The sequence below is a fragment of the Mastomys coucha genome, unplaced genomic scaffold (genome assembly GCF_008632895.1).
Source record: "Mastomys coucha isolate ucsf_1 unplaced genomic scaffold, UCSF_Mcou_1 pScaffold18, whole genome shotgun sequence".
In the NCBI taxonomy this organism is placed as follows: Eukaryota; Metazoa; Chordata; class Mammalia; order Rodentia; family Muridae; genus Mastomys; species Mastomys coucha.
Genome location: NW_022196900.1, coordinates 3,423,135 through 3,450,815, shown reverse-complemented (window position 1 = coordinate 3,450,815; position 27,681 = coordinate 3,423,135). Strand labels below are relative to the sequence as shown.

Here is a 27,681-nt window from a genome sequence, read left to right as displayed (position 1 = left end):
ACTCAGAGCTCAGTCTGCTTCTGCCTCTGCCTCCCAAGTGCTGGGACTGGAGGTGTGCACCACCACTGCCTTGCTATTTTCCTCTTCTTCTGGGGACCCCAGAGAAGTTCCTCTCCTGTGAATTCTCGTGTCAGCATCTGCAAGCCATCTTGGGTGGAGACGAGAGGACACCAGCTCAAGACCTAAATCTGGCTTCTCTTTTCTACTCGCTGGTCAGGCAGTGGCAGCTTTGGCCTCTGCTGCTCTTATGCAAAGTCAGAGTGATCATCTCTGCTCTGCTGCTCCCTAGGACTGCTGGGAAGGTGGCAATAGATTACTATTCTGCGGCTCACTCTGGCCACATGTCAGATCGGATCACTGCATCTGCTGTTTTACACACCGCCATTCACTGTGGACTCGCAAAGGTCTTCAGTGACAGTCAGAGCAGGAACGAAAGTGGTTGCTTTTGTTTTGTTTTTATTTCCCCTCTACTCTAGGACTTATTATAGTGGTTACTATAGAATACTCAAGCACTAGTCTTTGGTGAAGAATTTTAACTACTAGTTCCCAGACTGGCAAGTTGGCTCAGCAGTTAAGAGCATTTGCAAAGGATGTGGGTTTAGTTCCCAGTACCCAGAAGGCAACTCACAGGTGTCTCTAACATCAGTTCCAGGAGATCTGTGCCCTCTTCTGGCCTGAGTGGGCATGGCAGGTATGCATGGGAGATTCAGACAAAAAGGCGCACACACACACCTAAAAATGAAAATTACTATCCCCTTAAGCTTTACCTTGAGCAACATCATCGTATGTATTTTGGTTGACCATTCGCTCCACAATTTTAGCAGCTTGGGTCACTTTGGTGATGTCATCACTCTATGGAATACAGAAGCCCTCATTAGTGCCTGGTAAGGTCTGGCCCTGAGACAGAACCCAGATTTGCAACTGGTTCAGCAGTATAACCCTGTGGTTACCTATCACAGATGGCTCAGAAATAGCTCACAGCTAAATTTACCCGGCACTAAAGACACCACATACTAGGAGGCCACATAGTAGGAGCCCTTTTCTCAAAGGTGCACAAGGGTCAAAGCAGACATATCTTTGGTCCCTGGATAAAGTTGTCTCTCATTCTTCCATCTGGAGGTTGGGGAAAAGGATCTCTCTGAGCTCAAGAAAAAGCATGGAACAGAGTTCAGGAATTGGGGGGCAGGGCGGCGGGGCGGCGGGGCAGGGGGACAGAACACTCAAGGACCTGTTAGAGAGGCTTTTCGGTGGGAATGGGAGGGGGGCACAGAGGCATTCTCAAATCAGGGAATGACAGATTCCCACATAAGGCCTCAGTGATCTTCCAGCCCAAACTCCTTTGTTTTCAGGCTCAGGCTCAGGCTCAGGTGCTCACAGATGCCCAGATGGGGAGAGATGAGCTGTACATGGAACTTAGGACAGAACTGAGCCTGTTAATCCAGGGCCTTTCTTAGACCACAGACAAAGCAGCAAGTTCTACCCTGGAAAATGACTCCTTTGTAAAGAAACAGCCTCCACACACCCATAAAGTAAGCCTCTTGGCAGGTTCCCAGAGAAGCAAGAGATTTGGAGCTGGCAAGAAAAGCAAAGAGAGAAGCTGGAGAGATGGTTCCACAGTTAAGAGCACTGACTGCTTCTGCAGGGGACTGGAGTTCCATTCCCAGCACACATTCTAGGTGGCTGGCAACAGCCTGTAACTCCAGCTCCAGAGGAATCTGTGACCTCAGGACTCCAGGGCACCACACTTATGTGTACATAACCCCTCTTCTCCCATCCCACATAGACATAATTAAAAATAATCAAAATAAACCTTTAAAAAGAAAAGTATGAAGAGTAAGTGGCTGGAGAGAACAAGCTGGTGGACACCCTGAGAATGATCTGGGGTTGGACATATGGCTCCTGAAGATTAGCACTCTTAGGCCATGCCATGTTGGGCTGTAATTACTAGAGTAGGTTCTAGGGAATTGCAAGTTGCTCAGCGGGTAGAGCCCAAAGACCTGAGTTCATCGCCTGGATTCACATAGTGGAAGGAGAGAAACAATTCCCACAGATTGTCTTCTGACTTCTACACATGCTGTGGCTCAGGCAAAACATTCCTCCCACAAAGTAAACAAATAAAATCTAATTTAAAATCTCCAAAGGAGAGTAGGTTCTAGATCACTCCGTTGTGTATGCATTTCTTTCCTAGTGCACTGATTATGAGGAGTTGTTTTGATTCTCTGAGCCATCGTCCTTGTGACAGAGTGAGGATGGATGAACACTGTCTCCCTGAGAGGGCACTCTGGAAGTAAGCAACAGAGCACATGCTGATTCGACTCTGTTCCTGGGGGCAATGCAGTCAGAAGACACACAGATGAGTGGTGGGGACTCACACATCGGCATGTGGGAAATGGCTCTTTGAGGGCCCTTCAGCACACTCCAGACTGACTATCGAGGGCAGACATTGGAGTTGTAATGCAGTGCTCAGACCCACTTGTTTCCAGATGCTTCTCCTACTTCTTGACCCAAAGCACAATCCCCTCCTTTTATGGGTCCCAGGCAAACCCCATGTGAGGCAAGGCTTGCTGTGGACAGACAGCCAGTAAACTGATTCCACTTCCCTGGCAGGTGTACCTACAGTCTGACCTCTTTCCTCTGGCCACAGGGAACTACACACCTGAAGAAAACTCCTCTGATGTACTTCTTTCCCCCCACATCAATATTTCCTTCTCTTCCAAGCTCCACCAGCTTTAGTGTGGCATGTTACTGATAGTAATAACGCTGGTGCTGTGTGTATGCATTATTGTGAGTTTGTTCAACCTTGCAAAGTATGATATCATTAAGATGGCTTTACACTTAGGGGAGTGGAGGCTTCAGTAAGCTCCAGCTCATATTATCAAAGCCAGGCTCAGTCTGACCACAGGGTCCTTGTCCTGTCTGCACAGGACCCTTGATGTGCTCATAGGAGAGAGGACAGTGGGCTATTATTATTCTAGAATTATTATTCCATTATTCTAGAAGCTGTGCTATGGGTTCTGACTGAACTGCAGCTTCTGGTCCTGTTTTCTCATGCGTGCCAAACCTTTAGACTACACAAGCTTGCATTCATCTTTGTGTATTCAGCCAAGTCAGCAATGAGCCTGATTCCCAGGTCCATTCTTGGAGACCATCTCGGAAGGTACCATGAACTTCTTTTCTCCCTCCCCTCACCTGAGATTTGTATCAACCTAAATAGACACATCTCCGAGGAAACGGTGCTTCTCTGCTCAGGTTCCAGGCCTGGGCAGAGGAGAAGGTCTGTTCTACAGACAGCCCAGCTCAGACTGGGAATTCCTAGCTAGAACTGACCTCCACTGGGGAGAGACTTCTTACCAGGTGCTCACGGGGAAAGAGGGTCAGAACCTGCCTGTATCCCTGTTTCCCATGTCAGCAAAGCTGGAAGATACTGGGACAGGAAATGTTGTTCATTGACTTTAGGCCCAAGATCACCTTTCAGTCTCAGCCACATAGTGTTTTCCTGGTTTCTGAGTCTTAATGATTCTAGTTGAGGTTTCTGCCATTATGGGTTCCAGCAGAGTCAAGAGCCCAAACCCTGACAGATCTTCACATTGACCCTAACCCAGTCCAGAGCCTCCTCTGAGGCCCCCATCATCTGAGGAATAGTGCAAGGGACCCAAAGATCATATAGCCCTCAAGACAGGGGCTCTCTCCCACCCTGGGACTGCGGTTCTCACCATGTTCACGATCACTCAGTACTTGGTTTGTGATTCAAAACAAACAAACCAACAAAGAAACCCTGACTGTTAAGCCAAAGGAAGAGACCTCAGACCTCCTCCTTCAAATGTGACATCAGGACCATCGAATAGAACTAAAGAGGAGTGGACACACCTAAGGTAAAGAAAATAGACGTTCTTTAACTGAGCTGGATTTTAATAAGGTTGGAGAGGAACAGAGCCACTTCCTGCAAAGCGTCCTGGGCGCTCTCCAAAGTGCTGAAACCATCCCCTAGTTTCTTGTGACTTTCCAAGGCAGGTCACACCCACTGGCTCTCCTCTCTGGGGCTCCATCTCCTGATCCAGATTTCTTTCTGCTGCTGGAGCAGATGAGGTTCTCCAGCATCTCCTGTGGCGATCTTCCCCTGCCATCATCCTGTGGTTGTATCACTTTACTCTAAGCTGATTCCCCACACTCGGTGGCTGCATTGTTCTAGGTCCCCAACCATGGTCTTTCTAAAACTCCCACTTGGCTTCTTCTAATGATCAGTACAACTCAAGGTGGCTACATCCATTAGCCTGATGTTGATGGTTCTAGGATCAGTTTTAGACTGGCTCATAGCCCTGAAGACTCACTGACCTGGTTTCACTTCTGTTGCTGTGATAAAAATACCCTGACAAAAGAATTTACAGGGATAGTGGTTTATTTTAGCTCAAAATTCCAGGTTATAGTACATCACAGCAGGCAATTCAAGACAGCAGGGACTTGAGGCACCTAGTCACATCACAGTCAGGGGAGAGAGAATGCATATGTTCTCCGCTCTTATGCAACCTAGCACTCAAGCCCAGGGAATAGTACCACCAATAGTGGGCTGGGTCTTCCATCATCAGTTAATGTAATCAAGACAATCCCCCACAGACATGCCCAAAGGCCAATAAGGTCTACATAATCCCTCATTGAGACTTCTTCCTAGGTGATTCTAGATCCTGTGAAGTTGACCACTAAAACTAACCATCATACACATTTAACAACCAGACATAATTAAACAGAGAACTGATAGCAGGAGAGCTTATCACCTTCACCCTAAACTCAAAGGGGAGCACCTTATCCTTAGATCCCACCCCTACTGTGAGCAAAATCCTTAACTTTCCTGCAATACAGATAATAAGTATTGTTTTTTTAAAAAGTCTGTCCTAGGCTAGTGATGCTCAAACTCTCTGACCCTCAAAATGGCAACTAGAGGGAAGATGTGGACTCCCAGGTACAATTCCAGCTGCTGTCACATCTTTTCCCAAGAAGTCATCCATACCTCAATATCAGCCTTCTCTGTTGAGTATCTGCGAAACCCCTCTAAATCCTGCACCCAAGACCCCACTCAGCCATTCTGTGACAGAGCTGAAGACACCCCACCCACCTGGGACTCCATAGACGTCAGTTTCCTCATGGCCATCTTCTCTGTTTTCTTGGCCACTGGAGTCTTTGTCTTCTCTTTCTCTTTGGTCTTTTCCTGTTTCTCGAGCTCATCTACATAGGCATCATAGATTTCCCACTAGTCAAGAGCAAGATGAGAGTCACCACAGGGCACAGCTTTCAGTGGCCAGCTTGTCGGCATACAGGAGTTGGTCGTGCTAACCCATCAAGTGTTTCCATGGAACCCTCTAGTTGGCTCATGATAATTACATATTAGAGTCTGTCTTCCCTGCTAATCACCCACTCTAGAACAGGAAGGAAGGAGTTTTCAGGGTTCCTCTGAGATAGGCTTATCCACTCTGAAGCACAGGGTCTGAACTGTAAGCTGGAGATCAATCGATATTTTTCAACTCCCATCCAGCAGAGAAAATGTGCAACCACAACAACTAGGTCACTAACAATTCACTGGAGACTTTAAAACTGAATTAAGAAATGTTTTTTAAAAAATATTCCTTAGGCTGGTGAGATAGCTCTGAGATAAAGGCCTTGTCCACCAAGCCTGATGACCTGAGTTCAATCCCTGGGACCCATATGGTGGAAAGAAAACTGACTCCTGTAAGCTGTCCTTTGACCCCCATTGTATGGCAAATGTGCACACACGCACTCAAGCACACACGCACTCGAGCACACACACATATACACACATACACACACATACACATTTAAAATAAGTTAGTAGAAAAACTGTCTGCCTCCATGGAAACAGGATAAATATATTGGCTCAAGCTGGCTGTCTACTTCACTGCCCACTAAAAGGAAATAAATAGGTATTTTGGACCTGAAGAAAAGAAAGCCCAAGGGCTGTAGCAGAAGCAGCAGCAAGGATCCGGGGTTGGGTAAATGCAGCAGATCACAGTGTGCTCCCCAGACTGGGCAGTCACTGCCACCTGGAGGCCAGACAGGCACACCTTACATCTAAAGATTCACCCACAGCCACTATGCCTCTCTGCCATGCACCTCAGCATTTGAATGTTATCTCATTCAGAGACCACCAACACCTCTGTGAGGCAGCTTATCATCCTCTATTGACAAAGGGAAGAAGCTCAAGTATTAAGAACTAAGTGAAGCTACTGTGCCCAGGATCTCACAGTAGGAAGAGTAGAGCCTGACCTCTGGTCTGCTAGCACCAGATCCTGTCCAAGCCTGCACTGCCAGGCAGGAGAGTTTAATGGGGAAGGAGGAGGGTCCGCAAGAATGCCAAAGGCTGCTGTGAAGGCAGTCAGAATGTTGGTACTTTAAAGACAATCACAGGATGCCACAGGCTTCCTGGAGCCCCTGGGACCAAGCATCCTCCCATGTTCTGTAGAGGCCATGCCTCCAGCCATGAACAGTCTTGCCCCAGGGAGCATGTGGCTGGTCCAGAACAGCCAGGCGGCCAGGGTTCAGAGACTGATCGCTCAGGACAATGTGCAGGGAGATGGGTGGATAATCATGGCAGACTGGCAGAGGAGTTCATAGCCATGCTGGTCACCTCTGCTGCTGACCCAGGACCTTACCTGATTGGCTGTGGCTGAAAAGTTTGTCCTTGGTGGAGGCTCCATCTGACACTCTCGATCCTAGAGAACAATGACAACAGGAAATCCATAGATGGGCCCCACCCCCCTCCCACGCAACCCAACAGTGCATCTGTAGGAGCCTTTGGTTAGCACTGAGGAAGGGGTGTAACAGAGCTGGGGAAGCAAAGGAGATCCTGCTGAAAGTTGGAATTACTCAAATCCCACATTTGCTTTTCCATTCTGGCCTCCTTCATTAGCCTAAGCTGGAGAGCAAGGACAGCAAAGATCAATTATGCCAGTTTTTAATAAAGAAAAGATCCAGGTAGAGGATGGACAGACTGCAAGAAGCTAGCCTGTCACCAGCCTCCAGACACAGGGCATAGAGGCCAGCTGCCACAAGCACTAGGGTTAATGTCCCTTAAAGAGAAGGCTGCTCCCCAATAATGGGGTTTCTGCAGTGGAAAGTTGCTTCCTCCCCATTATGTCCCACCCTGATTATCCAACATAAACCTGAGGACCACACAGGGGGATGAGGTGCTGCCCTCCATCACAGATACACTACCATAAAAGACTCATGTGAGCACACCTCACCTAAAACTGTGCCAGGCTCTCTCAGCCTGGTTCTCAGGATCCTTCATAGTCAGGAAATGTTCTAGCTTTTCCAAGCTGATCTACCACAGAGACTATCACCTTCAGTTGTACTGTTCCAATACCCCTCATGCCCCGACACACTTCAGTCCTGATTTCTACTCCCTCTTCCAAGTATAGCCCAACTTTCAGCTTCTCAGTGGAGTCTGAGGGCTCTACCTGAATGACTTACAGGGACTCCTGTTCATGTACAGTTACACATATTCCAGTTCTCTTTGGAAAGAGGAACTGTGGTCTGCTCAGTCACCCCTGCCAGGCTCAGGCCTGCAAGAACTGATCTCAGGCTCTTGTCCACCTTGCCACTGTATAACACAGAGTTTCAAAGTAAAAGTGGGAGCCTACCCGGAGAGGGTTGTTGAAGGTCTGGGATGCTCTCTCACTGAAGTTAAACTGGTTCGTGAGTTTCCGTTCCTTGGGCTGCACAGGAGCCATCAGTTCTTCTTCAATCACCTTTTCAGTTGTCTGGAAAGAAAGATCAGGAAGGCCAGGGCTTAACTGCAGGAAGGAGACAGTGTGCAGTCAGGACTGAGGGGAAGCAAAGCCCTGACCTGGTAAATGGGGTGGGTGTGAGAATGCTGCCAGAAACATTGGCACGCACAGCCTCTGCTTCCCTCTTTCTTCCCCAAGTCACGTCTAAAGCCTCCACTCACAGCTTATCTGAATGGCAGGGACAAAGAGCAGCAGCATGCATACCTCAGCTGTAGCAGGTATGTCCGTTTGGCTCCCGGCTTCTGCTTCTGCTTCTGCTTCTGCTTCTCCTTCTTTGGGTTCTTCCTCTTCCTCAATGTTTTCTGTGTCTGAAGCCATCACCTTGACAGACTCCTGTGAACCTTGACAGGAGATTGTTGATGAGTTCAGGGTCCAAGCCTGCTCAGTCACTGTCTTCCTGTCTTTCAGACTCTGTCCCTTGGGCTCCCTGACCTGGGTTAACTCCCAGGCCTGTCCAGGACAGCTAGCTGTTGGACATCATGGAAGTAGAGACCCTGCAAAACTCTGGAGGGACCAGCTCCTCCTCAGAGCCAGGCTTGGGCTGCAGCCTTAGACTGGCCCTCAGTCCTACCTGCCACCAGCTCATCACGGTAGTGCTGTCGACGGCCTTCATCTGAGTCTTTAGGTATCAGGTTCCCCACCTGGCTGAAGTGAACCGCCATTTGGTTCACAAAGCCAATGAGTTTATATGTGCCCTCCTGAAAAGAGAGTGCCTAAATCAGACCCACGATCCCAGCGATGGCTGGTGTCAGAATGCAGCCTCCCTTAAGTCTCTAAAGCAGTGATCCCCAACCTTCCTAATGCTGCGACCCTTTGATGCAGTCTCTCATGTTGTGGTGAGCCCCAAGCAGGATTCTTTTTGTTGCTACTTCCTGACTGTACCTTTGCTACTGTTATGAATTCTAATGTAAATTGCTGTGTTTCCCAATGCTCTCAGGCAATCCTATGGAAGATTCAATTGACCCCCAAGGGGGTAGAGACCCACAGGTTGAGAACTGCTGCTCTGAAGCTCCTCCTCCCAATTCACCTTTATTAAATGATTAGGATAATTCCTAATCCTCGGTTAACAAGATTTTTTTATTGCATGTTTGCTTAAAAAAGAAAAGACAAATAAAATAAATTTGTTTTTTGGTTTTTGGGTTTTTTTTTTTAATTCTTACAGACCTTTGTCTCTTGATTCTCTCTTTTTTTTTTAAGATTTATTTACTATTATATCTAAGTACACTGTAGCTGTCTTCAGACACACCAGAAGAAGGCATCAGATCCCATTACAGATGGTTGTGAGCCACTATGTGGTTGCTGGGATTTGAACTCAGGACCTGCAGAAGAGTAGTCAGTGCTCTTAACCACTGAGCCATCTCTCCATCCCCTCATCAAACACTTTTTTAAAAAAATCAAAAATTTTTTGTTTTTGAGATTGAGTCTCACTACATAGCTCACAATGGCCTGGAATGCCCTTTGTGCCAAGCTGGCCTCAAACCCAGAGAGCTGCCTGGCTCTGCCTCTCAAGCTCTGATGTTAAAGGTGTGAACTCCCATGCCCAGCCTCTTAGTTTTAAATATCCTCTGGTTCCAGCCTGAAGCAACCCACATTTACACATTGCTGACAGCTCAGGTGTCTTGTCTCCTACATTCATGCAGTTCACCTGCCTCACCGAAGACCTTGGGCAGGTCAGACATAATCATCCAGCACACCTGGCATGACCTTGCCACCATGCCACTTTAGTGGATGTCAGAGGGAACAGAACATCAGAGACAACTGAATCTCTAATGCCCCGAATTCTATCCAAGAGGACCACAGAGGTCCAGAGAAATTTAGGTTTGGCACTTGTCCAGGTCACATAGCAGATGAGAAGCAGGGCTGGGCTTCAAGCCCAGGAAACCGTATTTGTTCATTTAACAAATAATTTTTGAGCAGCTACAACATGCCAACTCTTTTCTAGGTACCCAGGATAGAAAGCTGAGCAAGAACAGACACAGTTCCTGCTTTTACAGAGCCTATGCTCTGGAGTTCCTGTGGACATCTCCTTGTTGATTAGCCTCCTAGCAACCATGTTGGAGACCAGAGGCCCCCTTCCTTCTTTTAAAACAGTTCTGTTCAACCATTTTGCATCATGTGAAAGATAATTATACTTATAAAATTTATAAAATAAGTCATACCAGAGGAGACTACCCACAGGCTCTTTCTACAGTAGCCCCCATGGCCTGGGAGGTCTGGGACATTTACTATCTCAATCCACCATCGGGATTGGAAAGCTCTGCCTCTAAAAATCATTCCTCTCAGTAACTCAGATGGATAGAGGATGGGAAAGTGCGGTGGGTCAGAGTGTGGTGTTTGGTGATAGAACTAGGCTCACTTGCTCCTTATTGTTGTCATGACCTTATTGTAACCCTCCAGGCCCTAGTTTCTTCTTCTATCAAATAAAATAATGATATCCAGTTTGCAAGATAGTATAAGCATTGACAGTAAGATGAAAGCAATCCATTAATGCAATACCTAACACACAAGCAGTACCAACACTCAATAAGACAGTCGCTACAAGTATGATAGAGGCTCTGTGAGAATCAACAATCAATGCAGGTTCCTTTAGGACTTCACCTCCATCCCACCCTCAACAGCTGCTTGGGAACATCCTCTTCAATTTAGGGATGGAATTCAGAATCTTTAGTGCATCGCTGAAAGCAGCAGCTTTGGCACCTAGACCAGGACCCTCCAGGACCAACAAGATAAAGCCAGGCTATGTGGGAGAACTCAACAGGCCAGAGAGACACTGGAAGCATAAGTAACGGGAGGTTTCCTGGGAGGCAGATGGCAGCTCACTCCAAGGAAAAGCAAGAAGAGGACATGGAAACTGAGAGGTAACACCTGGCCTGCAGCACTCTTGCCACTGAGTCCCAGAGAGCCCCTCTTTCTAATGTCAAGACAGGAAGTTGTGCCACAGTCTACCATGACTTCAGGGAGTAAAGGCAGCTCCCCTCCAACCTCTGTATGCTGCCCAAGGGAAGCCATTAGCAAAACTCTTGATTAGCATTTTTTGAGAAACACATTAGGATTTGCTTCAGCATCCTTGTAGAGGGCTGACTACACAATCTGAATATGAAGCAGTATAGTCGTGAGATTTTTCACAAAGACACACACAGATGTTCATGGCAGCATTATTGAGAATTGCCCAAAGAACAAACAACCCAAGTGTTCATCAGTTGATGGACAGATAAAGGAAATGCTCCATATTCATAGCATGAAGTATTATTTGGCAATGAGAAGACATGAGGTACTGACATATGTTATAACATGGAAGAATTGAAAATGTCATGAAGAATGAGAGAAGTCAGCCACACAAGACTACAAAGTTAGGATCCATCACCAGACATAGCCTGACTAGGCAAATCTAGATTTAAAATAACAACAACAAAAAATAACAAAAAAACAAGAAACACTGCTCCTGGGTCTGGAGGAGATGGAGGGTTGAGAGGCAACAATTTGAGGAATGGAGCTTCCTGTGGGGAAAATAAAGTGCTCTGAGCCTGGCATGGTGGTCCACACCTATAATCCTAGCACTTGGGAGCAAAGGCAGGAGGATCAGGAGTTCAAGGCCATACTTAGCTACATAGTAAAGCCAGATCAGCTTGGGTTGCATGAGATTTTCTCTATAAAACCATGAGACAAAGAGTTTGGAAATGAATTGTGTTGAGAGTTGTATCATCTGTGGGTAGCTAAGAGCCATCATTGTAAGTTTTAAATGGGTGGTTTGGGGGCGTGTAAACTGTACCCCCACAAACCCATATCTAAAACAAAGGAGTCAAACATTGCAAGCATCGGCAGCACACACTGGTAAGCCCAGAACACTCAGAATCATGGATTCAAGGCCAGCTTCGGTTGTTTGAGGAAACCCTATCTCAAAAATTAAACAAATAAAAAGCTGTGTGTCCTCTTCCTGGGAAAAGGACAAGGGACAGAGGAAGGCTACTTTCCATCATTTTTTAATATTTTTAAATGTGTACTATGTGTCTCTACTATATCTTCAAAAACTGTCCCACTCATGTGTGTGTGTGTGTGTGTGTGTATAAAATGTTTTTTGTTTGTTTGCGGAGACAGGGTGTGCTGTGTGGGTGTACCCTAGGCTGGCCTCAGGGTCTCAGTGGTCTACCTGCTTCTGTCCCCCTCTCAAGTGCTGTGATCACAGGGGTGAGCCACTATGCCTAGCAAAAATTGTTTAAGAAGCAATATGATCTTCCTTAGGAATTAGACAAACTAGTTCAAATCTTGCCTCTAAAACAGGTTGCATGACATTTGCTGTTCATTTTATGTAATTTAATATCAGAATCTAAGAAAGAATAGTTTCTTTTCAAATAGCTTCTATATCAAAGAAACATGAGGGTTGTCTGTGATATTCTATGTAAAAATACCTCACATAGGATCTGACACCAGCACACAGTAGGAATGGAACAAAAAAGCCCCAAAGCGAAACAGGAAACAGAGGCATGACTTCCACTTTAGACTCTGCTGTAGCATAAGACAGCATTGTCTCTGATAGACTTGCAGCAGGTGTGTCTACTAAGAACTTGCTCATACCATGGTTAATGAAGGATGGCCCTGGGAGTCATCCACCCAACTGCCTGCCTATCATATCAAGAGACTCTTTGCCCAGAGTCTGCCAGAATTCCTCTCAGATGGGAAGATCCTGTATGGATGTGAGGCCAACATCTCTTTTAGAGAAGACTCTGTAGTCTACCCAGATGTTTGGCTGGAGAACAAGCTAAGCTTCTAAAGATCTAACTGCTTGTGTTGGTAGAAAATGTGCTCTATATATCGGAAAGGCATTTTTTTTTCTTTTTTGGTTTTTCGAGACAGAGTTTCTCTGTGTAACCCTGGCTGTCCTGGACCTCACTCTGTAGACCAGGCTGGCCTCGAACTCAGAAATCTGCCTGCCTTTGCCTCCCAAGTGCTGGGATTAAAGGCGTGCACCACCACAGCCCGGCTGGAAAGGCGTTTTTCTAACCAAATGATTCAATATTCTTGAAAACTAAAATATACTGGGAATGTGAAACAACAGAAGTTGGGAATGTAGCTCAATGGTAGAGCGCTTGATCCGTGTGTACAAAGCTCTAGGTTTAATGGATTCAGTCCCAGCACTTCAAGAAACAAAAAACAAACAAACAAAAAAAAAACAAAACTCCTCCTCAGGGTACTGAAGTCTTTGCAAAGAGCAATCCAGCTAGGGAGATTCACAAAGAAATTTCAAAAGGGCTTGGGAGATGGCTTGGAGGATGGGGCAAGGGGCACTTCAAGATTGACAACCTCAGTTTGATCTTCTGGCTCCACTGGAAAGTCATCCTCTGACCTCTGATTTCCACACACTCTGTAATCCTATCTCCTCCTCCCATCTTCTCTCTTTTTTGTGATCTCTCTCTCTCTCTCTCTCTCTCTCTCTCTTTCTCTCTCTCTCTCTTTCTCTCTCTCTCTCTCCCCCTACACACACACACACACACACACACACACACACACACCAAAGAAAATGTCCTAAAATTTGAAAAAGTCTCAAACATCTCTGGAACCCTCCTCGTAAAACCCCCAATTTCTGGCCAAGGACCTTAGTTGTAGAACAGCCAGGGGCGTTTACAATATGCTCAGTCAGTGTTGCTTCAAATAGATACCAAGGCTCTGCCCAGGAGGTGATGACTTACTTTGAAGCTGTACCTGACAATATTCTGGGGTGCATGTGGGTTGTTGGCTGTCAGGATCCGAGTGAACTCCTCCTTCAACTCCTGAGGGAGAGAAACACCGACAGCATAGTGCACAGCACCATGCATAAAGCCCTCCCTCCCTCCCATCATTTCTGAGACTTGGAGCCCCAGGCACCTATAAGCTCCGTGTAGGTTTCTCACTGGCACTATGGAAGAACCCTCTCTAAAGCAGGAGGAGACAAGAAGAGCAGGGGTAGGAGGTTGCTCACTCACCGCATCAGTCAGCTCCAGCTGGTCAGGGGGTCGCACAGTGGCTTTGGATTGGGCCCATTCATCAGTTCCTTCTCCCACTTCAGTCCCTGAATCATCATCCTGAACAAAAACAGGGTCAAGCACCTGATGCTGCAGGAACCCTTTATTCACAAGTCCTCCCTAAAGCCAAGTTCTACCTTTTGTGCACAAAATACAAAATGTCCAATAGACAGACCACTCATGGAAGACTCCAAAGGACCTGTTGATGCCAGGGTTCTCAGGGCCTGGAAGATCATAGCCACCTCTCTCCTGGGCTTAGGGCTCTCCTTAAATACTGTGGTGGACCTTTGTCTGCCGCAGGGCATCACAAGAACCAGCTGGCTCTTCCTGTTGCCCACCACAAAGCCTAGGAGCTGAAGCTCCTGATGAGCTGCCAAGGGCTTTATGCAAAGTGCTTAGACAGCCAGAGGCCAAGCTGTTCACCAACACTGCTACCCAGATTTGTATTTCGCCTTCTAGTCTGCCCATCAAGAATACCTTTTTTTAAAAAATGACTTGTAAAACAAATACCATCTTGTACTTTGCCCCTTTAAGCCAATAAAAGGTCGATTGAAGTTCTGCATTGAGTTAAATACCTTTCCAAAGTGGCCATGGGTTATTTGATGTGTTCATCTTTACTAACAAAGACATTCAGAACAAAACAAAACTTTTTCCCTTCCACAATAAAACTAGAACACAACAAGACCATTCAGTGAGGATGGTGGGCTTCCAGGAATGGGCATAGCCTTTCTAAAGAGTAATGTGGGAATATCTACCCAAGCCTAAGAACTGTTTATATTCTTGGACTCAACTTTTATATGCAGAAATTTACAAGAAGAAAGTAACCAAAGGCATGTCCAGAGAGGTACGCATGCGTGACCGCCCACCAGAAGGTTGTTCACAGCAGGAAAGAGAGCAAGTGCCCATGTGTTTCCTCTAAGGGAGGCATGGCGGGACACATTATGGTACGGCCTTAAGGGATATATGGTTAAATATTATGCAATAATTTCAAATGATATAATAAAGTGTATTAGCAATGAAAGGTACTCTAAATATTTATGTGAAAAATAGGTCATAAAATAAAACTGTTTTATTACATTAAAAAAAATAAATATATACTTTTGTACATATATAAAAAATATCTGGGAACATAAAACACCGCATGTTAAATGAGAGGTCATCCTGTGGTAGCTTCAGTTTAAGTTTAAGGTTCTTCTAGCTTGTTCAAATCTTCTACAAAATGCACATATAATATTTTCTGTAGAAAAAATGCCATTAGCACCTTAGGAGGTGACTGGAGGTCTTAGCACTTACTCGTTTCCTGGCTCCTCTGGTTACACTGACACTCTAAAGGGAAAATAAAAGCAGAAGATGAGTCACAAGAGAAACAATGAGGAATAGCACGAATTATGTCACCAGGAAGCTCCACCCAAGGACTTTGCAGCACAGGGCTTTGAGGTCTTTCAACCCTCTCCAAACCATTGTGGGGCCACCACAACTAATCTATGAAGAATAACCCAGGAGAACTTAGCAGTGGGGATTTCTTACTTTTAGAGTCTATGCTAAGACCTAAGGGTGTAGCTTTGTTGGCACAGTGCTGCATGAAACTCCGATTCACCTTCTAATACCGCATCAGTGCAGGGCTGGTGGGCCCGAGCGATGGTTCAGTGGGAAAAGGCACTTGTTTATAAGCCTAGTGACATGAGTTTAATCCCTGGAACCCAAACCACAGGACAGAAGGAGAGAAGAGTCTTTGGAAACTTGTCCTCTGACTTCCATATAAGTGCTGTGGCATGAGTGTGTGTGTGTGTGTGTGTGTGTGTGTGTGTGAACAGAGCATAGTAACACCTTTGATCCTAGTACTCAAGAGGCAAAGAAAAGGGGATCTTTGTGAGTTGGAGACAAGCCTGGTATACACAGTGAGTTCCAGGCCAGCCAGGGCTACATAGTAAGTTGTCAAAAAAAATCAAACAAACCAACAAATGCAAAACAACAGGCATGGTGGTATATACTATACTCTTAGCACCAGGGAGATAGAGGCAGGAAAAGAGTGTATATAAAGTGCTCAGCACTGAGCTTGGCAATATGGTGATTTCAAAGTCACCTTTATTCATAAATACTTGTTTGGGATAAATATAAACTCCTATGAGTACATGTTTATTAAGTTGGAATGTTACTATATCCCTAATACCTGGAATGCTCAAACATTGAATTTGAAAATTTGAAGCAGATGATTTTACAGAATAGATTAAGGATTTCCATCAACTTCATCAGTGAGAATAACATTGGGAAAACATTTTCCTCTCTAGGCTTCAGTCTTCTTGTTGAAAGGTACTGAATTGAACATGATAACCTCCAATTCTAAATGTTAACACGTTCAGGTGCTGGAGTGGTGGTAGTGGAGAGATGGCCCACTGGTTAAGAGCACTGGTTGCTCTTATAGAGAACCTGGGTTTCATTCCTGGTACCCACAATGGAGACTTAGAATGGAATCTGAAACTCTAGTTCCAGGGGATCCAGCACCTCTTCTGATCTCTGAGGGCACCAGGCTTACACATGGTACACAGATATGCATGCAGACAACTAAGTTAAACACAATGAAATGTCATATTCCCAAGAGCATACAGTTTCAATGTCTTCCCAGAGTTCACGTGTTACAGGTCTGGTCCCCAGGTTGTATACTGGAAAGCAATAGGGTCTTTAAGAGTTGGGTCCTAGTAGGAAATCCTTGGAATACTGAGGACATGCCTTCAGAAGGCATTAAAGTAGTGTTGTAGCCTGGAACTTGGTAGTTCTCAGAGAGAATGCTTATAAAGGGGGCAAGCCCAGCACCTCCTTCTCTCTTTGCTTCTGACTCCTTTATTTCTCTTCCCTCTTGTGCTAGCTCTGCCATGTGGTCCTCACATCAGCAGATTTGATGCAGGAGCAATGTTCAAGTCTCTCCAGAACTGTGAGCTAAAATAAACCTCTTTCCTAGCCAGCCAGTGGTAGGGCACACCTTTAATCCTAGCACTTGGGAAGCAGAAGAGGCAGGTGGATCTCTGAGTAGAGGCCAGCCTGGTCTACAGAGTGACCAGCCAGTTTTACACAGAGAAACCCTGTCTTGAAACAAAGCAAAATACCACCACCACCACTATCACTACCACCACCAACAACAACCACAACCACAACACTAACGCCAACTCCACCTCTTTTCTTCAAACACTGCTTCCGGTATATGTTACAGGACAGAAACTGTCTAATATAAGCAACCTGCCCAACTCAACTTGATAAACATTTATGGAGCATTTATTTATTCACTGTATACTACCCTAAACAGTGGGACAAAGACAAAGAAAAAAGATATAACATGTAGGACAGAGGAGGTAGAGAGAGCAGCTGCCACAGATCTTACCATGACAGGGTCCTTGGGAAAGGCCTGTGTGATGAGAAGGAGAGAGGGGTTGTAGGAAAAAAAAAAAAAAGACATCTCAACCTGGGCTGGGATTCAGGGTGGGATGGCAGGCAGGATTAAATTCAGCTAGGTTGCCAAGGTTTCCAGAGATGGGAATCCATCTCTGAAGCTAGGCCCTTTGAGCCTTCCTTTAAAGAGCCTCTAATCCCTGGTAACAGGATTGGAAGCACCACAACAGAGCACTGAAGGGCAAGACCCAGCCACCACTGTCCTGCGGATGTGCCAGCCACCACTGCCCTGCAGATGTGCCAGCCACCACTGCCCTGATGTGTCTAGTCACCACTGCCTTGTGGATGTGTCCAGCCACCACTGCCCTGTGGATGTGTCCAGCCACCACTGCCCTGTGGATGTGTCTAGTTATCACTGCCCTGTGAATGTGTCTAGTTACCACTGCCCTGTGGATGTGTCCAGCCACCACTGCCCTGCGGATGTGCCAGCCACCACTGCCCTGCGGATGTGTCTAGTTACCACTGCCCTGTGGATGTGTCTAGTTACCACTACCCTGTGGAGTGTCTGTAAAACATTTATCTGGCAATGAAAGAACTGACAAGGCACTTTGAGTGTGATTGCTTTTGGCAGTTGGAAATATTTCAATTAACACACTATAAAAGCCACACTATAATAAATGCAAAACAGGCCAATGAAATCAGCTACAGCCCTGACTTCCCAACCATGGCAAAGGAGATTGAATGTCAAGCTGCCACTCTGGGCCCTTGGTCTTCCAGAAGGAGACGCCTGAGACAGACAAGCCTGAATTCCTGAAAAGCTTTTGATGGTTGCTTCCAGAAGCCATCAAACCACAGAAGAAGCAAGCCCAGGCTCCTTCCCTGGGCCCTCAGCACTCCATCAGTCTGCCCCCACGTCTCCATCACAGCCTCCCCCATCCTCCTTCTGCAGGACTTCGAGGTGCAATGTCTCAAGGCTACTCTTAGCTCCCAGCCTGGCCTGGGCCTTCCCACCTCTCCACATTTGCTTTTACTGTCTCTTGTGCCAGGAACATCAGCTCTTCTTTCCTACCTGCCCTGACAGCTCTGCCTAATCAAAACCCACTCATTGAGCCTCTGCTCTGGCTAACTCCTCTCCTACTTTTCTCCTGCCTCCCTCTACTCTTCCCTCCCTCACTCCTTGCAGGCTGCCTTCTGCTTTCTATTACCACACAAGCACAGGCTGTTGGGAGATTAAGGACCCAATTAGGTTCTAATTAGACACTCTATTGTTTCTTTTGGTTTACAAAAGGAGGCAGCTCTATGAGAAGAATCATAATACTGCCATACATATGGGAGGTGGCTTAGAAATTCCAGCACAAGAGGCCTACTATTCTCCTGCTGTTGATCAAAGGCCCTCTTCCCCTGGGCAGGCTATTCTGTGTAGTCAACTGAAGCTCTACAGAGTGAGGCAGGAAGAAACCTACCCAGCCCACTGTGGCAAGTAAGTGGACTCTGGTGTTACTGCTAAGTCAGACCGCCCAGCCGAATAGGAGATGAACAGTCTCCTATTCTTTTTTGTTTGTTTGTTTGTTTGTTTTTGGTTTTTGTTTTGTTTTTTGAGACAGGGTTTCTGTGTGTAGCCCTGGCTGTCCTGGAACTCACTCTGTAGACCAAGCTGGCCTCGAACTCAGAAATCTGCCTGCTTCTGCCTCCCAAGTGCTGGGATTAAAGGTGTGCACCACCACTACCCAACTTTCCTATTCTTATTGCCTAACTACATTTGGTTTCTCTGTCTCCAGTTTCTCATTAACACCATATATTATTTCTCATAACTCAGTATATATCATTAATGCCATTTTAAGCTAGTGGGCATTTGCTTTGGGAATAGTCATTCACTAATTGATTTGTATATGTTACCAAATTTAATATTTATAATCAGCCTATGGAGCCATTATCCCTTTACAGATGAGGAAATGAAGATTTAGAGAGACGGAGCAGCTGATCCCAAGTGAACACAATCTGAGACCATACTTGTAGTCACTATAGTCTTCCTAACATGTAAATCTGATCACGTCACTCTCTCCATTTAAGGTCTCCAAGAACAGCCCACAGGTTAGGAGAGGCAGCTCAAGCCTTCTGCCATGACCTCATTCCCTTCCTTCCCATGGTCATACTCAGTCACTTAGAGGACTCTCAAGTGTAAGCAGAGAGAGCCACATAAACAGGGCCTCTGGGCCTGTTTGTCTGATGGTCAGACACAGCAAACCTTTGTGTCTGGAGATTAGGTGTATCTCCTGCAGTCTTCCCTAAGAGATTTCCACATAAAATGACTTCTCGTCTGTTAAAAAGTAAGTTGTTCCTTGCACCTAGGACAATGGTGACCCCTGATTACATTATTTTTTAAAAGATTTGTTTATTTATTTTATGTATATGAGAACACTGTAGCTGTACAGATGGTTGTGAGCCATCATGTGGTTCCTAGGAATTGAATTCAGGACCTCTGCTCACTCCAGTCGGCCCCGCTTGTTCTGGCCCAAAGATTTTATTATCTGTCGCTGTATTCAGACACACCAGAAGAGGGCATCAGATTTCATTACAGATGGTTGTGAGCCACCATGTGGTTGCTGGGATTTGAACTCAGGACCTTTGGAAGAGTAGTCAGTGCTCTTAACCGCTGAGCCATCTCTCCAGCCCTACATTCTTATCTAAACATCTTTTGTCATCAAAAAAGACAATGAAGTGCTGTCTTATAGTCTGTCATACATTTGATAATTAATTTCTGTAAAAAGGGGCTGGAGAAATGGCTCAGCAGTTAAGAGCACTGACTGCTCTTCCAGAGGTCCTGAGTTCAAATCCCAGCAACCACATGTTGGCTCTCAACCATCTGTAAAGTGATCTAATGCCTCTTCTGGTGTGTCTGAGGACAGCAACAGTGTACTTATATACATAAAATAAATTTTAAATAAATAATTCTTAAAAAAAAAAGATAAAAAAGTCTCTCTTTCCATGTTATGTGCCCCACTTCCTGAGTCACTTGACTTTTCTGTTCTATACCAAGAATCTTGTTCCTTTATCTCAGCACCACCAACCATGAAGGCTGACCACAGTTAGACCCTTCTCTCAGGCCAGCCTCCCTGGTTAAGATGCTCCCTTTCAGAGGCAGGGTGACCCACGCCTTTGATCCCAGCTCTTGGGAGGCAGAGGGAAGTAATCTCTGTGAGTTCAAGGCCAATCTGGTCCACACAGTGAGCTCCAGAACAGCCTAGTCTATGTAGAGACTCTTTCTCAAAACCAACAAAGATGCTGCCTCTCTCTGTGTACCAGCAGCCTTTTCCTCGGGCAGTCCTGGATCACCTGAACTGAATGGCTAGCATGCATGTGCATGATCTTTAGCTTAAGATCACTCCTCGATAGGTCTACCTGCATCCAAATTAGGTAGTTTACAAGAGTCTGAAACTCCAGATCCTGTGGGCACCTGCACCCATATGCAAGTACACATATACATATATTTAATAATAACTTTTAAAAATATATTTCTTGGCTTCATTTAGCCACAGTACTGTCCCTCCAGTTCAGCCTTCAGTGTAGCCCCAGTGTGGCCCAGGATACTTGAGGAAGCCAGAGAATAGAGGACAGTTTCCAGAGCTATGGGCAGGAACTGAGAAAGAACAAGACAGCTAATGAGACTGCTTCATTATAGCAGCAATGAACCAAAAGATCTGTTCACTTGGCACAATGCAAACCTGGGAGAGGAGTGGGGAAGAGCAGGTAGAAGCTAGCTGACCACATCCTCATCCTTAGCTGGCTATGAGAACTCCCCGGGCAAGCACTCTGCAGGGCCCTAGGCACTGCATTGCTCCTCAGGGGCTCCCTGCAAAGCAGGTCAAATGATTCTCATTTGAAAGACAAGGCTCTTGAGGACAGTTCACATAAATGGTGTTCACAATGCAAGGGTACATTGAAAATGAACTTTCTAGTCACTGCAAGTGACAATTATTATCACCACCCACTGTGTGTTTATCAGCACTTAGAATCAATTTGTTTTCTGACTGGTTTGGTATGGTATCCGTACCCTAGGTGTCCCTGGGCATAATTTGGGGTAAAGAAGTTAATTTAAAATGTTGCTGTTGTTTCTGTTTTGCTTTTTGAGACAGGGTTCCTCTGTGTAGCCCTGGATGTCCTGGAACTGCTCTGTAGACCAAGCTAGCCTTAAACTCAGAGATCTGCCAGCCCCTGCCTCTCAAATGCTGGAATTAAAGGAGTGAGCCACCACTACACAGTCAGAAATTTAAAAATTCTTAAGTCTTCAGAAGTGAAAAATAAGTAGTAAAAAAAAAAAGTAAAAATAAAGTAAAACAAAAATTAAAAATAAAAAAAGGAATAAAAGCACATGACTTTAATCTTCATACTCAGAAGACAGAGGCAGCCAGATCTCTCTCTCTCTCTCTCTCTCTCTCTCTCTCTCTCTCTCTCTCTGAGTCCCAGGCAAACCTGGTCTATATAGTGAGTTCCAGGCTAGCTGGGGCTATACAGTAAAACCCTGACTAAAAGAAGAAAAGGAGGAGGAGAGGACAGTGATGAAGATGAAGACAAAGAAGAAGAAGGAGAAGGAGGAGGAGGAGGAGGGAGAGAAGGAGGAAGAGGAAGAAGAGGAGGAAGAGGAGGAAGAAGAAGAAAAAGAAGAAGAGGAAGAAGAGGAAGAATAAAAAGAAGCAAGCCAATCCTTACCATTTTTTAAATGGGGGTATAATTAGATGGAGCTATGGAGACAAGTGTGGGCTTTGAAGTCAACCTTAGCTTGAGTGTCCACGGTGTTGCAGGCTAATTCCATGACTGACTCTAGGAGAAATATTTGTCTTCTCCAAACTTCAGGGTCTTTGTCTTTAAAACATGCTTCATAGCAATTCTCTGTCAGGCAATCAGGTTTGTCATGAGGATTCAGTGAACAGATGCACAGAGAGAGTATGGAGCTGTCTGGTAGGGTGGCTGGCAGCAACACACTCCTGCATGTGGAACCTGCTCTGCCCGGGGCCATGCCTGGTTCAGTCTGGATGGGCCTTTGCCTACTAGAAGCACCCACTCTGGGACTGGCAATCTTCAACAGCTCACTTGTCACTGCAGAAGTCAATGCCGCAACATGACTGTTCTTGGACAGAGGGGCTCTCATAGCGTGCAAACCCACAGATACTGTTTCCTCTTCCTGAGGGCCCAAGCGTCTGTGTTTACCATTCCACTTGTCTTGGTCCTTATTTTAAAACTCACTAACAGGCTTCCATTAAGCTAAATTGAAACTAAATACCTCACCAGCTTGCAGCTTTACTTTCTAAAAAAGTAGAAGCTCTCAGTCCCAAAGGAATGGCAATTCACCAACACATCCTTACCCAGCTTCAATGAGTGCATTCTAAATCCCAGAGCTGAGTGCACACAGAAGGCACACAGTTAAGTGTTTAATGAGAGGTCTTGAGTTTGGGAACAGTGCTATGCAGGGTAACAAGCACCGTCACACACTGTTCTGAGAGAATGAATTGATGTAAATGTTCTGAGGGCGATTTGGTAATACATACCCAAATGTAAAAATGCATATAATCCCAGGGCTGGAATGATGGCTGAGTGCTGAAGAGCTCGGGCTGCTCTTCCAGAGGATTGGTGTTCAATTCCCAGCACCCACATGGTGGCTCATATCTGTCTCTAACTCCATCTCAAGGGGGTCCTACGCTCTCTTCTGGTCTCCACAGGCACCAGGCATGCAAGTATTGCATGCAAACACAACATCCATACACATAAAATTAAAATGTTTAGAATTCATATACCCCTCAGTTCAGTAACCCCATTTGAGTCTTTCTCATAGAGACTTTATACATACATCTTATACCTCCTACTTCTTGAAAACTGGGTATTTTGTAAGTCAAATGTATTCACAGCATTATTACAATACTGCTAAATATTCATCAAGAAGCACCTAGCGAAATATAATGAAGCAAGTTGGGGCTAGAGCTATAGTTCAATCCATAAAGTGTTTGCTGTGCAAAAATGTGGATCTAATTCAATCCCCAGAATGCACATTAAGAAAACAGGGCATGGCAGTGCATGTTTGTGGTCTTTTACTAGGACGTAGGACAGAAGGACCCTTGGCTAGCTGAGGTAGACTAATCGGTGTGCCCTGGGTCCTAATGAGAAAGTCTGTCATATATATAAAATCAGGGCTAGAAAGTTGGCTCAGCCATTAAAGGCTGAACCCATAATCAAAAAGATGAGTTCCATTCCCACCACCCACAGCTGTCTCTCATCCCCGCATTCAGGAGGCAGAGGAAGGCAGATCTCTTTCTCTTGTGTTCAAGACCAGCCTGATCTACAAAGAGAGTTTCAGGGCAGCCGGGGCAGACTCTGCTTCAAACAACAACAAAAAACAAAAACAGGTTGCCCCAAGGAACACTACCTAGGGTTGGCCACTAGCTTCTACTGGCATGCACATGCCTACAAAACGTACATACAGCAAAGTTTAGCAATTCAGTGGGATAGTGTGCATGTATTACGAAAGAATTCTCATTTCAGAACATGGTGATGGTAGTTCACAAGGCACTGGGTTTTTTAAAGATGCACTTATTACTTTTATCGTATGTTTATGAATTCTTTGGCCGTGTGTGTGTGTGTGTGTGTGTGTGTGTGTGTGTGTGTGTGTGTACTCTCTATGTGCCTGTTGCTTGTGAGGCCAGAACTGGAATTATGGATGGTTGTGAGCATGGTTGCTGGGAGCAGAGTCCAGGTCCTCGGCAAGCAGCCAGTGGTAACTGCTGAGCCATCTCTCCAAATTTAACAATGTACTGCATTTAAATGCTTGTCTTTTCTTACGTTTTTTTTTTTTTTTTTTTGGTGGTGGGAGGGAGATGTGCTTTCCCACATCAGATGAGTGATCCTGAAAAGTGTTAAAAGAGTCAATTTTAACTATTAATACATGTACTAAAGGTAAACTATGAGGTAATACACACTAGTCAGCTCAACTTAATTATTCTAAATGTGTGCACACTTAAAAATACATTGTGTGTGGCCAGGCATGGTGGCATAATTGCAGCACTCGGGAGGCAGAAACAGGTGGATCTCTGAGTTCAAGTCCAGTCGGGTCTACAAAACAAGTTCCAGGAAAGCCAGAACTTCATAGTGAGATCCTGTATCCAAAAACAACAACAAAAAACAAGCAATGACAAAAATATGTTGTAAATACAACTAATTATTCATGAAAAAGCAGATTATTGAAAAATTAAAGCTATACATATTTATGTGTCGTGGAAATCTCTCCAAAGCATATTATTAAGAAAGTGGCTATAGGGGTTGGCGAGGTGGCTCAGCAGTTAGAAGCACTGGCTGCTCTTTTGTTTTTGTTTTTGTTTTTGTTTTTTCAAGACAGGGTTTCTTTGTGTAGCCTCAGCTGGCCTCAGACTCACAGAGACCCACATGCTGGAGTTAAGGTGTGTGCTACCAGCACCTGGCAAACATATATAGGAGAGATGGAGATGGAGATGGAGGTGATGGAGATGATGGGGATAGATATAATGTGTGTGTTTCTCAACTTGTTTTGTTTAGTTTGGTTTGATTTGGATTGGTTTGGTTTGGTTTGGTTTGGTTTGGTTTGGTTTGGTTTGGTTTGGATTGGTTTGGTTTTCTGAGATAGGGCTGGCTGTCCTAGAACTCAGTTTGTAGACCAAGCTTGTCTGGAACTCAGAAAGACCCACCTATCCCCACCTCCTGAGTACTGGGATTAAAGGCGTGTGACACTACACGTGGCCCTAGGAGCACTGACTGCTCTTGCAGAAGAGCCAGGTTCAATTCCAAGCACCCACATGGAGCCTCACAACTGGTTATAACTCCAGTTCAGGGCCTTCTTCTGGCTTCCATGGGCACCAGGCATACATATCACTTATATGTAGGCAAAATACCTATGCACATAAATAAAAACATAGAAATGAATGGACATAGACTATGAAACTAGTTTGGAGGTCAAGGGGAACTAGACATATTGGAAAGGAGTCAGTCCTTGAAGCTCATATGGGGCTTGGAAGCAGAAGGGGGTGAAGGCACCAGGGGGGGGGATGGAAAGAAGGGGTTGGGGTAAGGGCACCAGGGGGGAGGGAATAGGAAGAAGGGGTTAGGGTAAGGGCACCAGGGAGGGGAAGGAGAGGAGGAAGAAGGGGGGCGAGAGAAACAACCAAGACAAATTTTGTTCGAAAAAAGCTATAATGAAACCTAATTATTTGTATACTAATAAAAATATAAAAATAAAATGAAACTTTATAATTCTTAATCAAACAAAAAAAAAAGTTACAGGGCTAAGTGTGAAGCTTAGCATGGCCCTGAGCTTGATCCCTAGCACAGGAGAAAGAGAGAGTAGGTAATGAAGGAAAAAAAGGATTGAAAGAGAGAAGAAAAAAGAATTAGGGACTGGAGAGATGGCTCAGGGTGCTGACTGCTCTTCCAGAGGTCCTGAGTTCAATTCCCAGCAGCCACATGGTGGCTCACAACCATCTGTAATGGGATCTGATGCCCTCTTCTGGTGTGTCTGAGAACAGCTACAGTGTACTCATATACATAAAATAAAATCTTTTTTAAAAAAAGAAATAATAAAGAAAAAATGTTACAGGGGTAGAGGTCCATCTCTTTATCTCAAGCATTTCTGTCTGTGGGGCCAGTGAAATGGCTCAGAGGATAAAGGCACCTGCTGCCAGAATCCAGAGGGTGAGAGAGAGACAGAGAGAGAGAGATTGACTAAAGCCCAGACCCGGGCCACCCTGGAAACCCGTAAGGGCAAAAACCAATTCTATGAACCTCTTCCCAGATAACGGTGCAGAAAACAAAGCAGTCTCTAGTTTGGAAACTAAGAGGTCAAGGCCACAACCCAGTAGACAGAGATGTTTGAGGACAAGCCGAAGGACTCCGGGATCTCCATGGTGAGAGGAAAAAGGTGATTTCCCAGGGTTATCCTCTGACTTCCTCATGGACACTCATGTATGCCCAATAAATAAATAACAAATGGATGGATGGATGGATGGATGGATGGATGGATGACTGAATGTGAGTGACTGACTGAATGACTGACTGAATGATTGAATGAATGAATGAAGAAAAGCAGACAGATCTCCAGAGCGAGCCATGCTGGCTTCCTGGCTCTGCCACACTGCATGTGGCCACTGGACACGTTACTGTCTAGTCCTCAGTCCCTTGTCTGTAAAGTGGACATTAGTGCCCTTCTCACGGAACTGACGTAAGAACAAAACCACAGGCAGAATCCTCACTCATTCAGGGCCCAGCCCCAGAAAGCCCTCAGCTACCACCAGAGATGCAGGCTTTACAGCTGTTATTATTACAGCATGGCGCACGGTGCACTGTGAGGCACTAGGCGCCCTCTGAGGGCACACAGTGAATAATTGAAGAGAGTGCTGTCGGGCCAAGAAGCATCTGTCAGAAAATAGCCTGCAAATCTCAGGGTGTCACAGAGAGGAAAATGATTTGTATTATATAGCATCTTTCAATTTGCCACACATTTTTGAGTGCACATTCCGATTTGACCCTTATAACAATCTTCAGTGGATGGATGTTGTATTTGTCAATATCCTTTTCTGAACCTAGAGATGCCACCATATGAATTTTCTCCTTTACTCTGTTAATGTCAAGAAAGACTTTGATTTCTTTCCAATGTTGAGCTGGCTTGAGTACTTGAACATTCTTGAGACAAACCACACTTGGTCTAATATGCTATTCTTTTGATATATTGCTGGAACAGATTTAGTGATGTTTTGTCAATTTTTTTGCATTGATGTTTCTGAAGGATCAGTTTGTAATTTTCTTCTTGTATAATAGCTTGGTTTTGCTACCAGGCTCATGCTACATCATATTGTGTTTTAAAAAGGATGCCATTTAAGACTGGGGTTTTATCATGTTTTCTTAGTATATTTTGGTCGGGACAAGATCCCTCTACATTGTTGATGCTGGATCTGACCTTAGGTCTCCATCCTCAGCTCTCTGGGTGGCTGGAGCTCATGTGCCAATGCCAGAAAGTCTCAACTTCTTCATTCCTGAGTATATACAACTAAAGTTTCTTTGGGGGAGGTTTTTCTTTGTTTTGTTTTGTTTTTTGTTTTTCGAGACAGGGTTTCTCTGTATAGCCCTGGCTGTCCTGGAACTTACTCTGTAGACCAGGCTGGCCTCAAACTCAGAAATCCACCTGCCTCTGCTTCCCAAGTGCTGGGTTTAAAGGCGTGTGCCACCACTGCCCTGCTGGAGGAGAGGTTCTAAATCATGAATTCAGTTTCTTTAATAGATAGGGGTATTTCCCATTTCTCTTTATGTCCATTGAGATGAATTGTATTTTTCAAGAAGTTTGTCTATTTCATATGTGGGTGTGTGTTGATAAACTGATTGCATAAATTTGTTAATAATATCTCCTGTTCTCCATTTAATATCTTTAGGACTTGATAATGACTACTCTATCTTTTAAAAACCTTGATAAGTCTTGATAGTTTTTTTTTTTTTTTTTTTTT

At 45.1% G+C, this 27,681-nt stretch overlaps 1 protein-coding gene across 1 annotated transcript in view; it reads right to left on the bottom strand.

The window, feature by feature from the left end:
- The window catches only part of Dnai1 (dynein axonemal intermediate chain 1), a 68,263-nt gene that overhangs the window by 27,446 nt on the left and 13,136 nt on the right, over positions 1-27,681 (bottom strand). The window contains exons 2-10 of the mRNA XM_031377084.1: positions 15,086-15,118; positions 13,754-13,852; positions 13,481-13,561; positions 8,368-8,494; positions 8,001-8,137; positions 7,650-7,769; positions 6,660-6,719; positions 5,108-5,242; positions 768-852 (exon numbers count right to left, since the gene is read on the bottom strand). Of these exons, the coding sequence (XP_031232944.1) occupies positions 768-852; positions 5,108-5,242; positions 6,660-6,719; positions 7,650-7,769; positions 8,001-8,137; positions 8,368-8,494; positions 13,481-13,561; positions 13,754-13,852; positions 15,086-15,118 (877 nt within the window). The remainder of the gene's footprint in view (positions 1-767; positions 853-5,107; positions 5,243-6,659; positions 6,720-7,649; positions 7,770-8,000; positions 8,138-8,367; positions 8,495-13,480; positions 13,562-13,753; positions 13,853-15,085; positions 15,119-27,681) is intronic.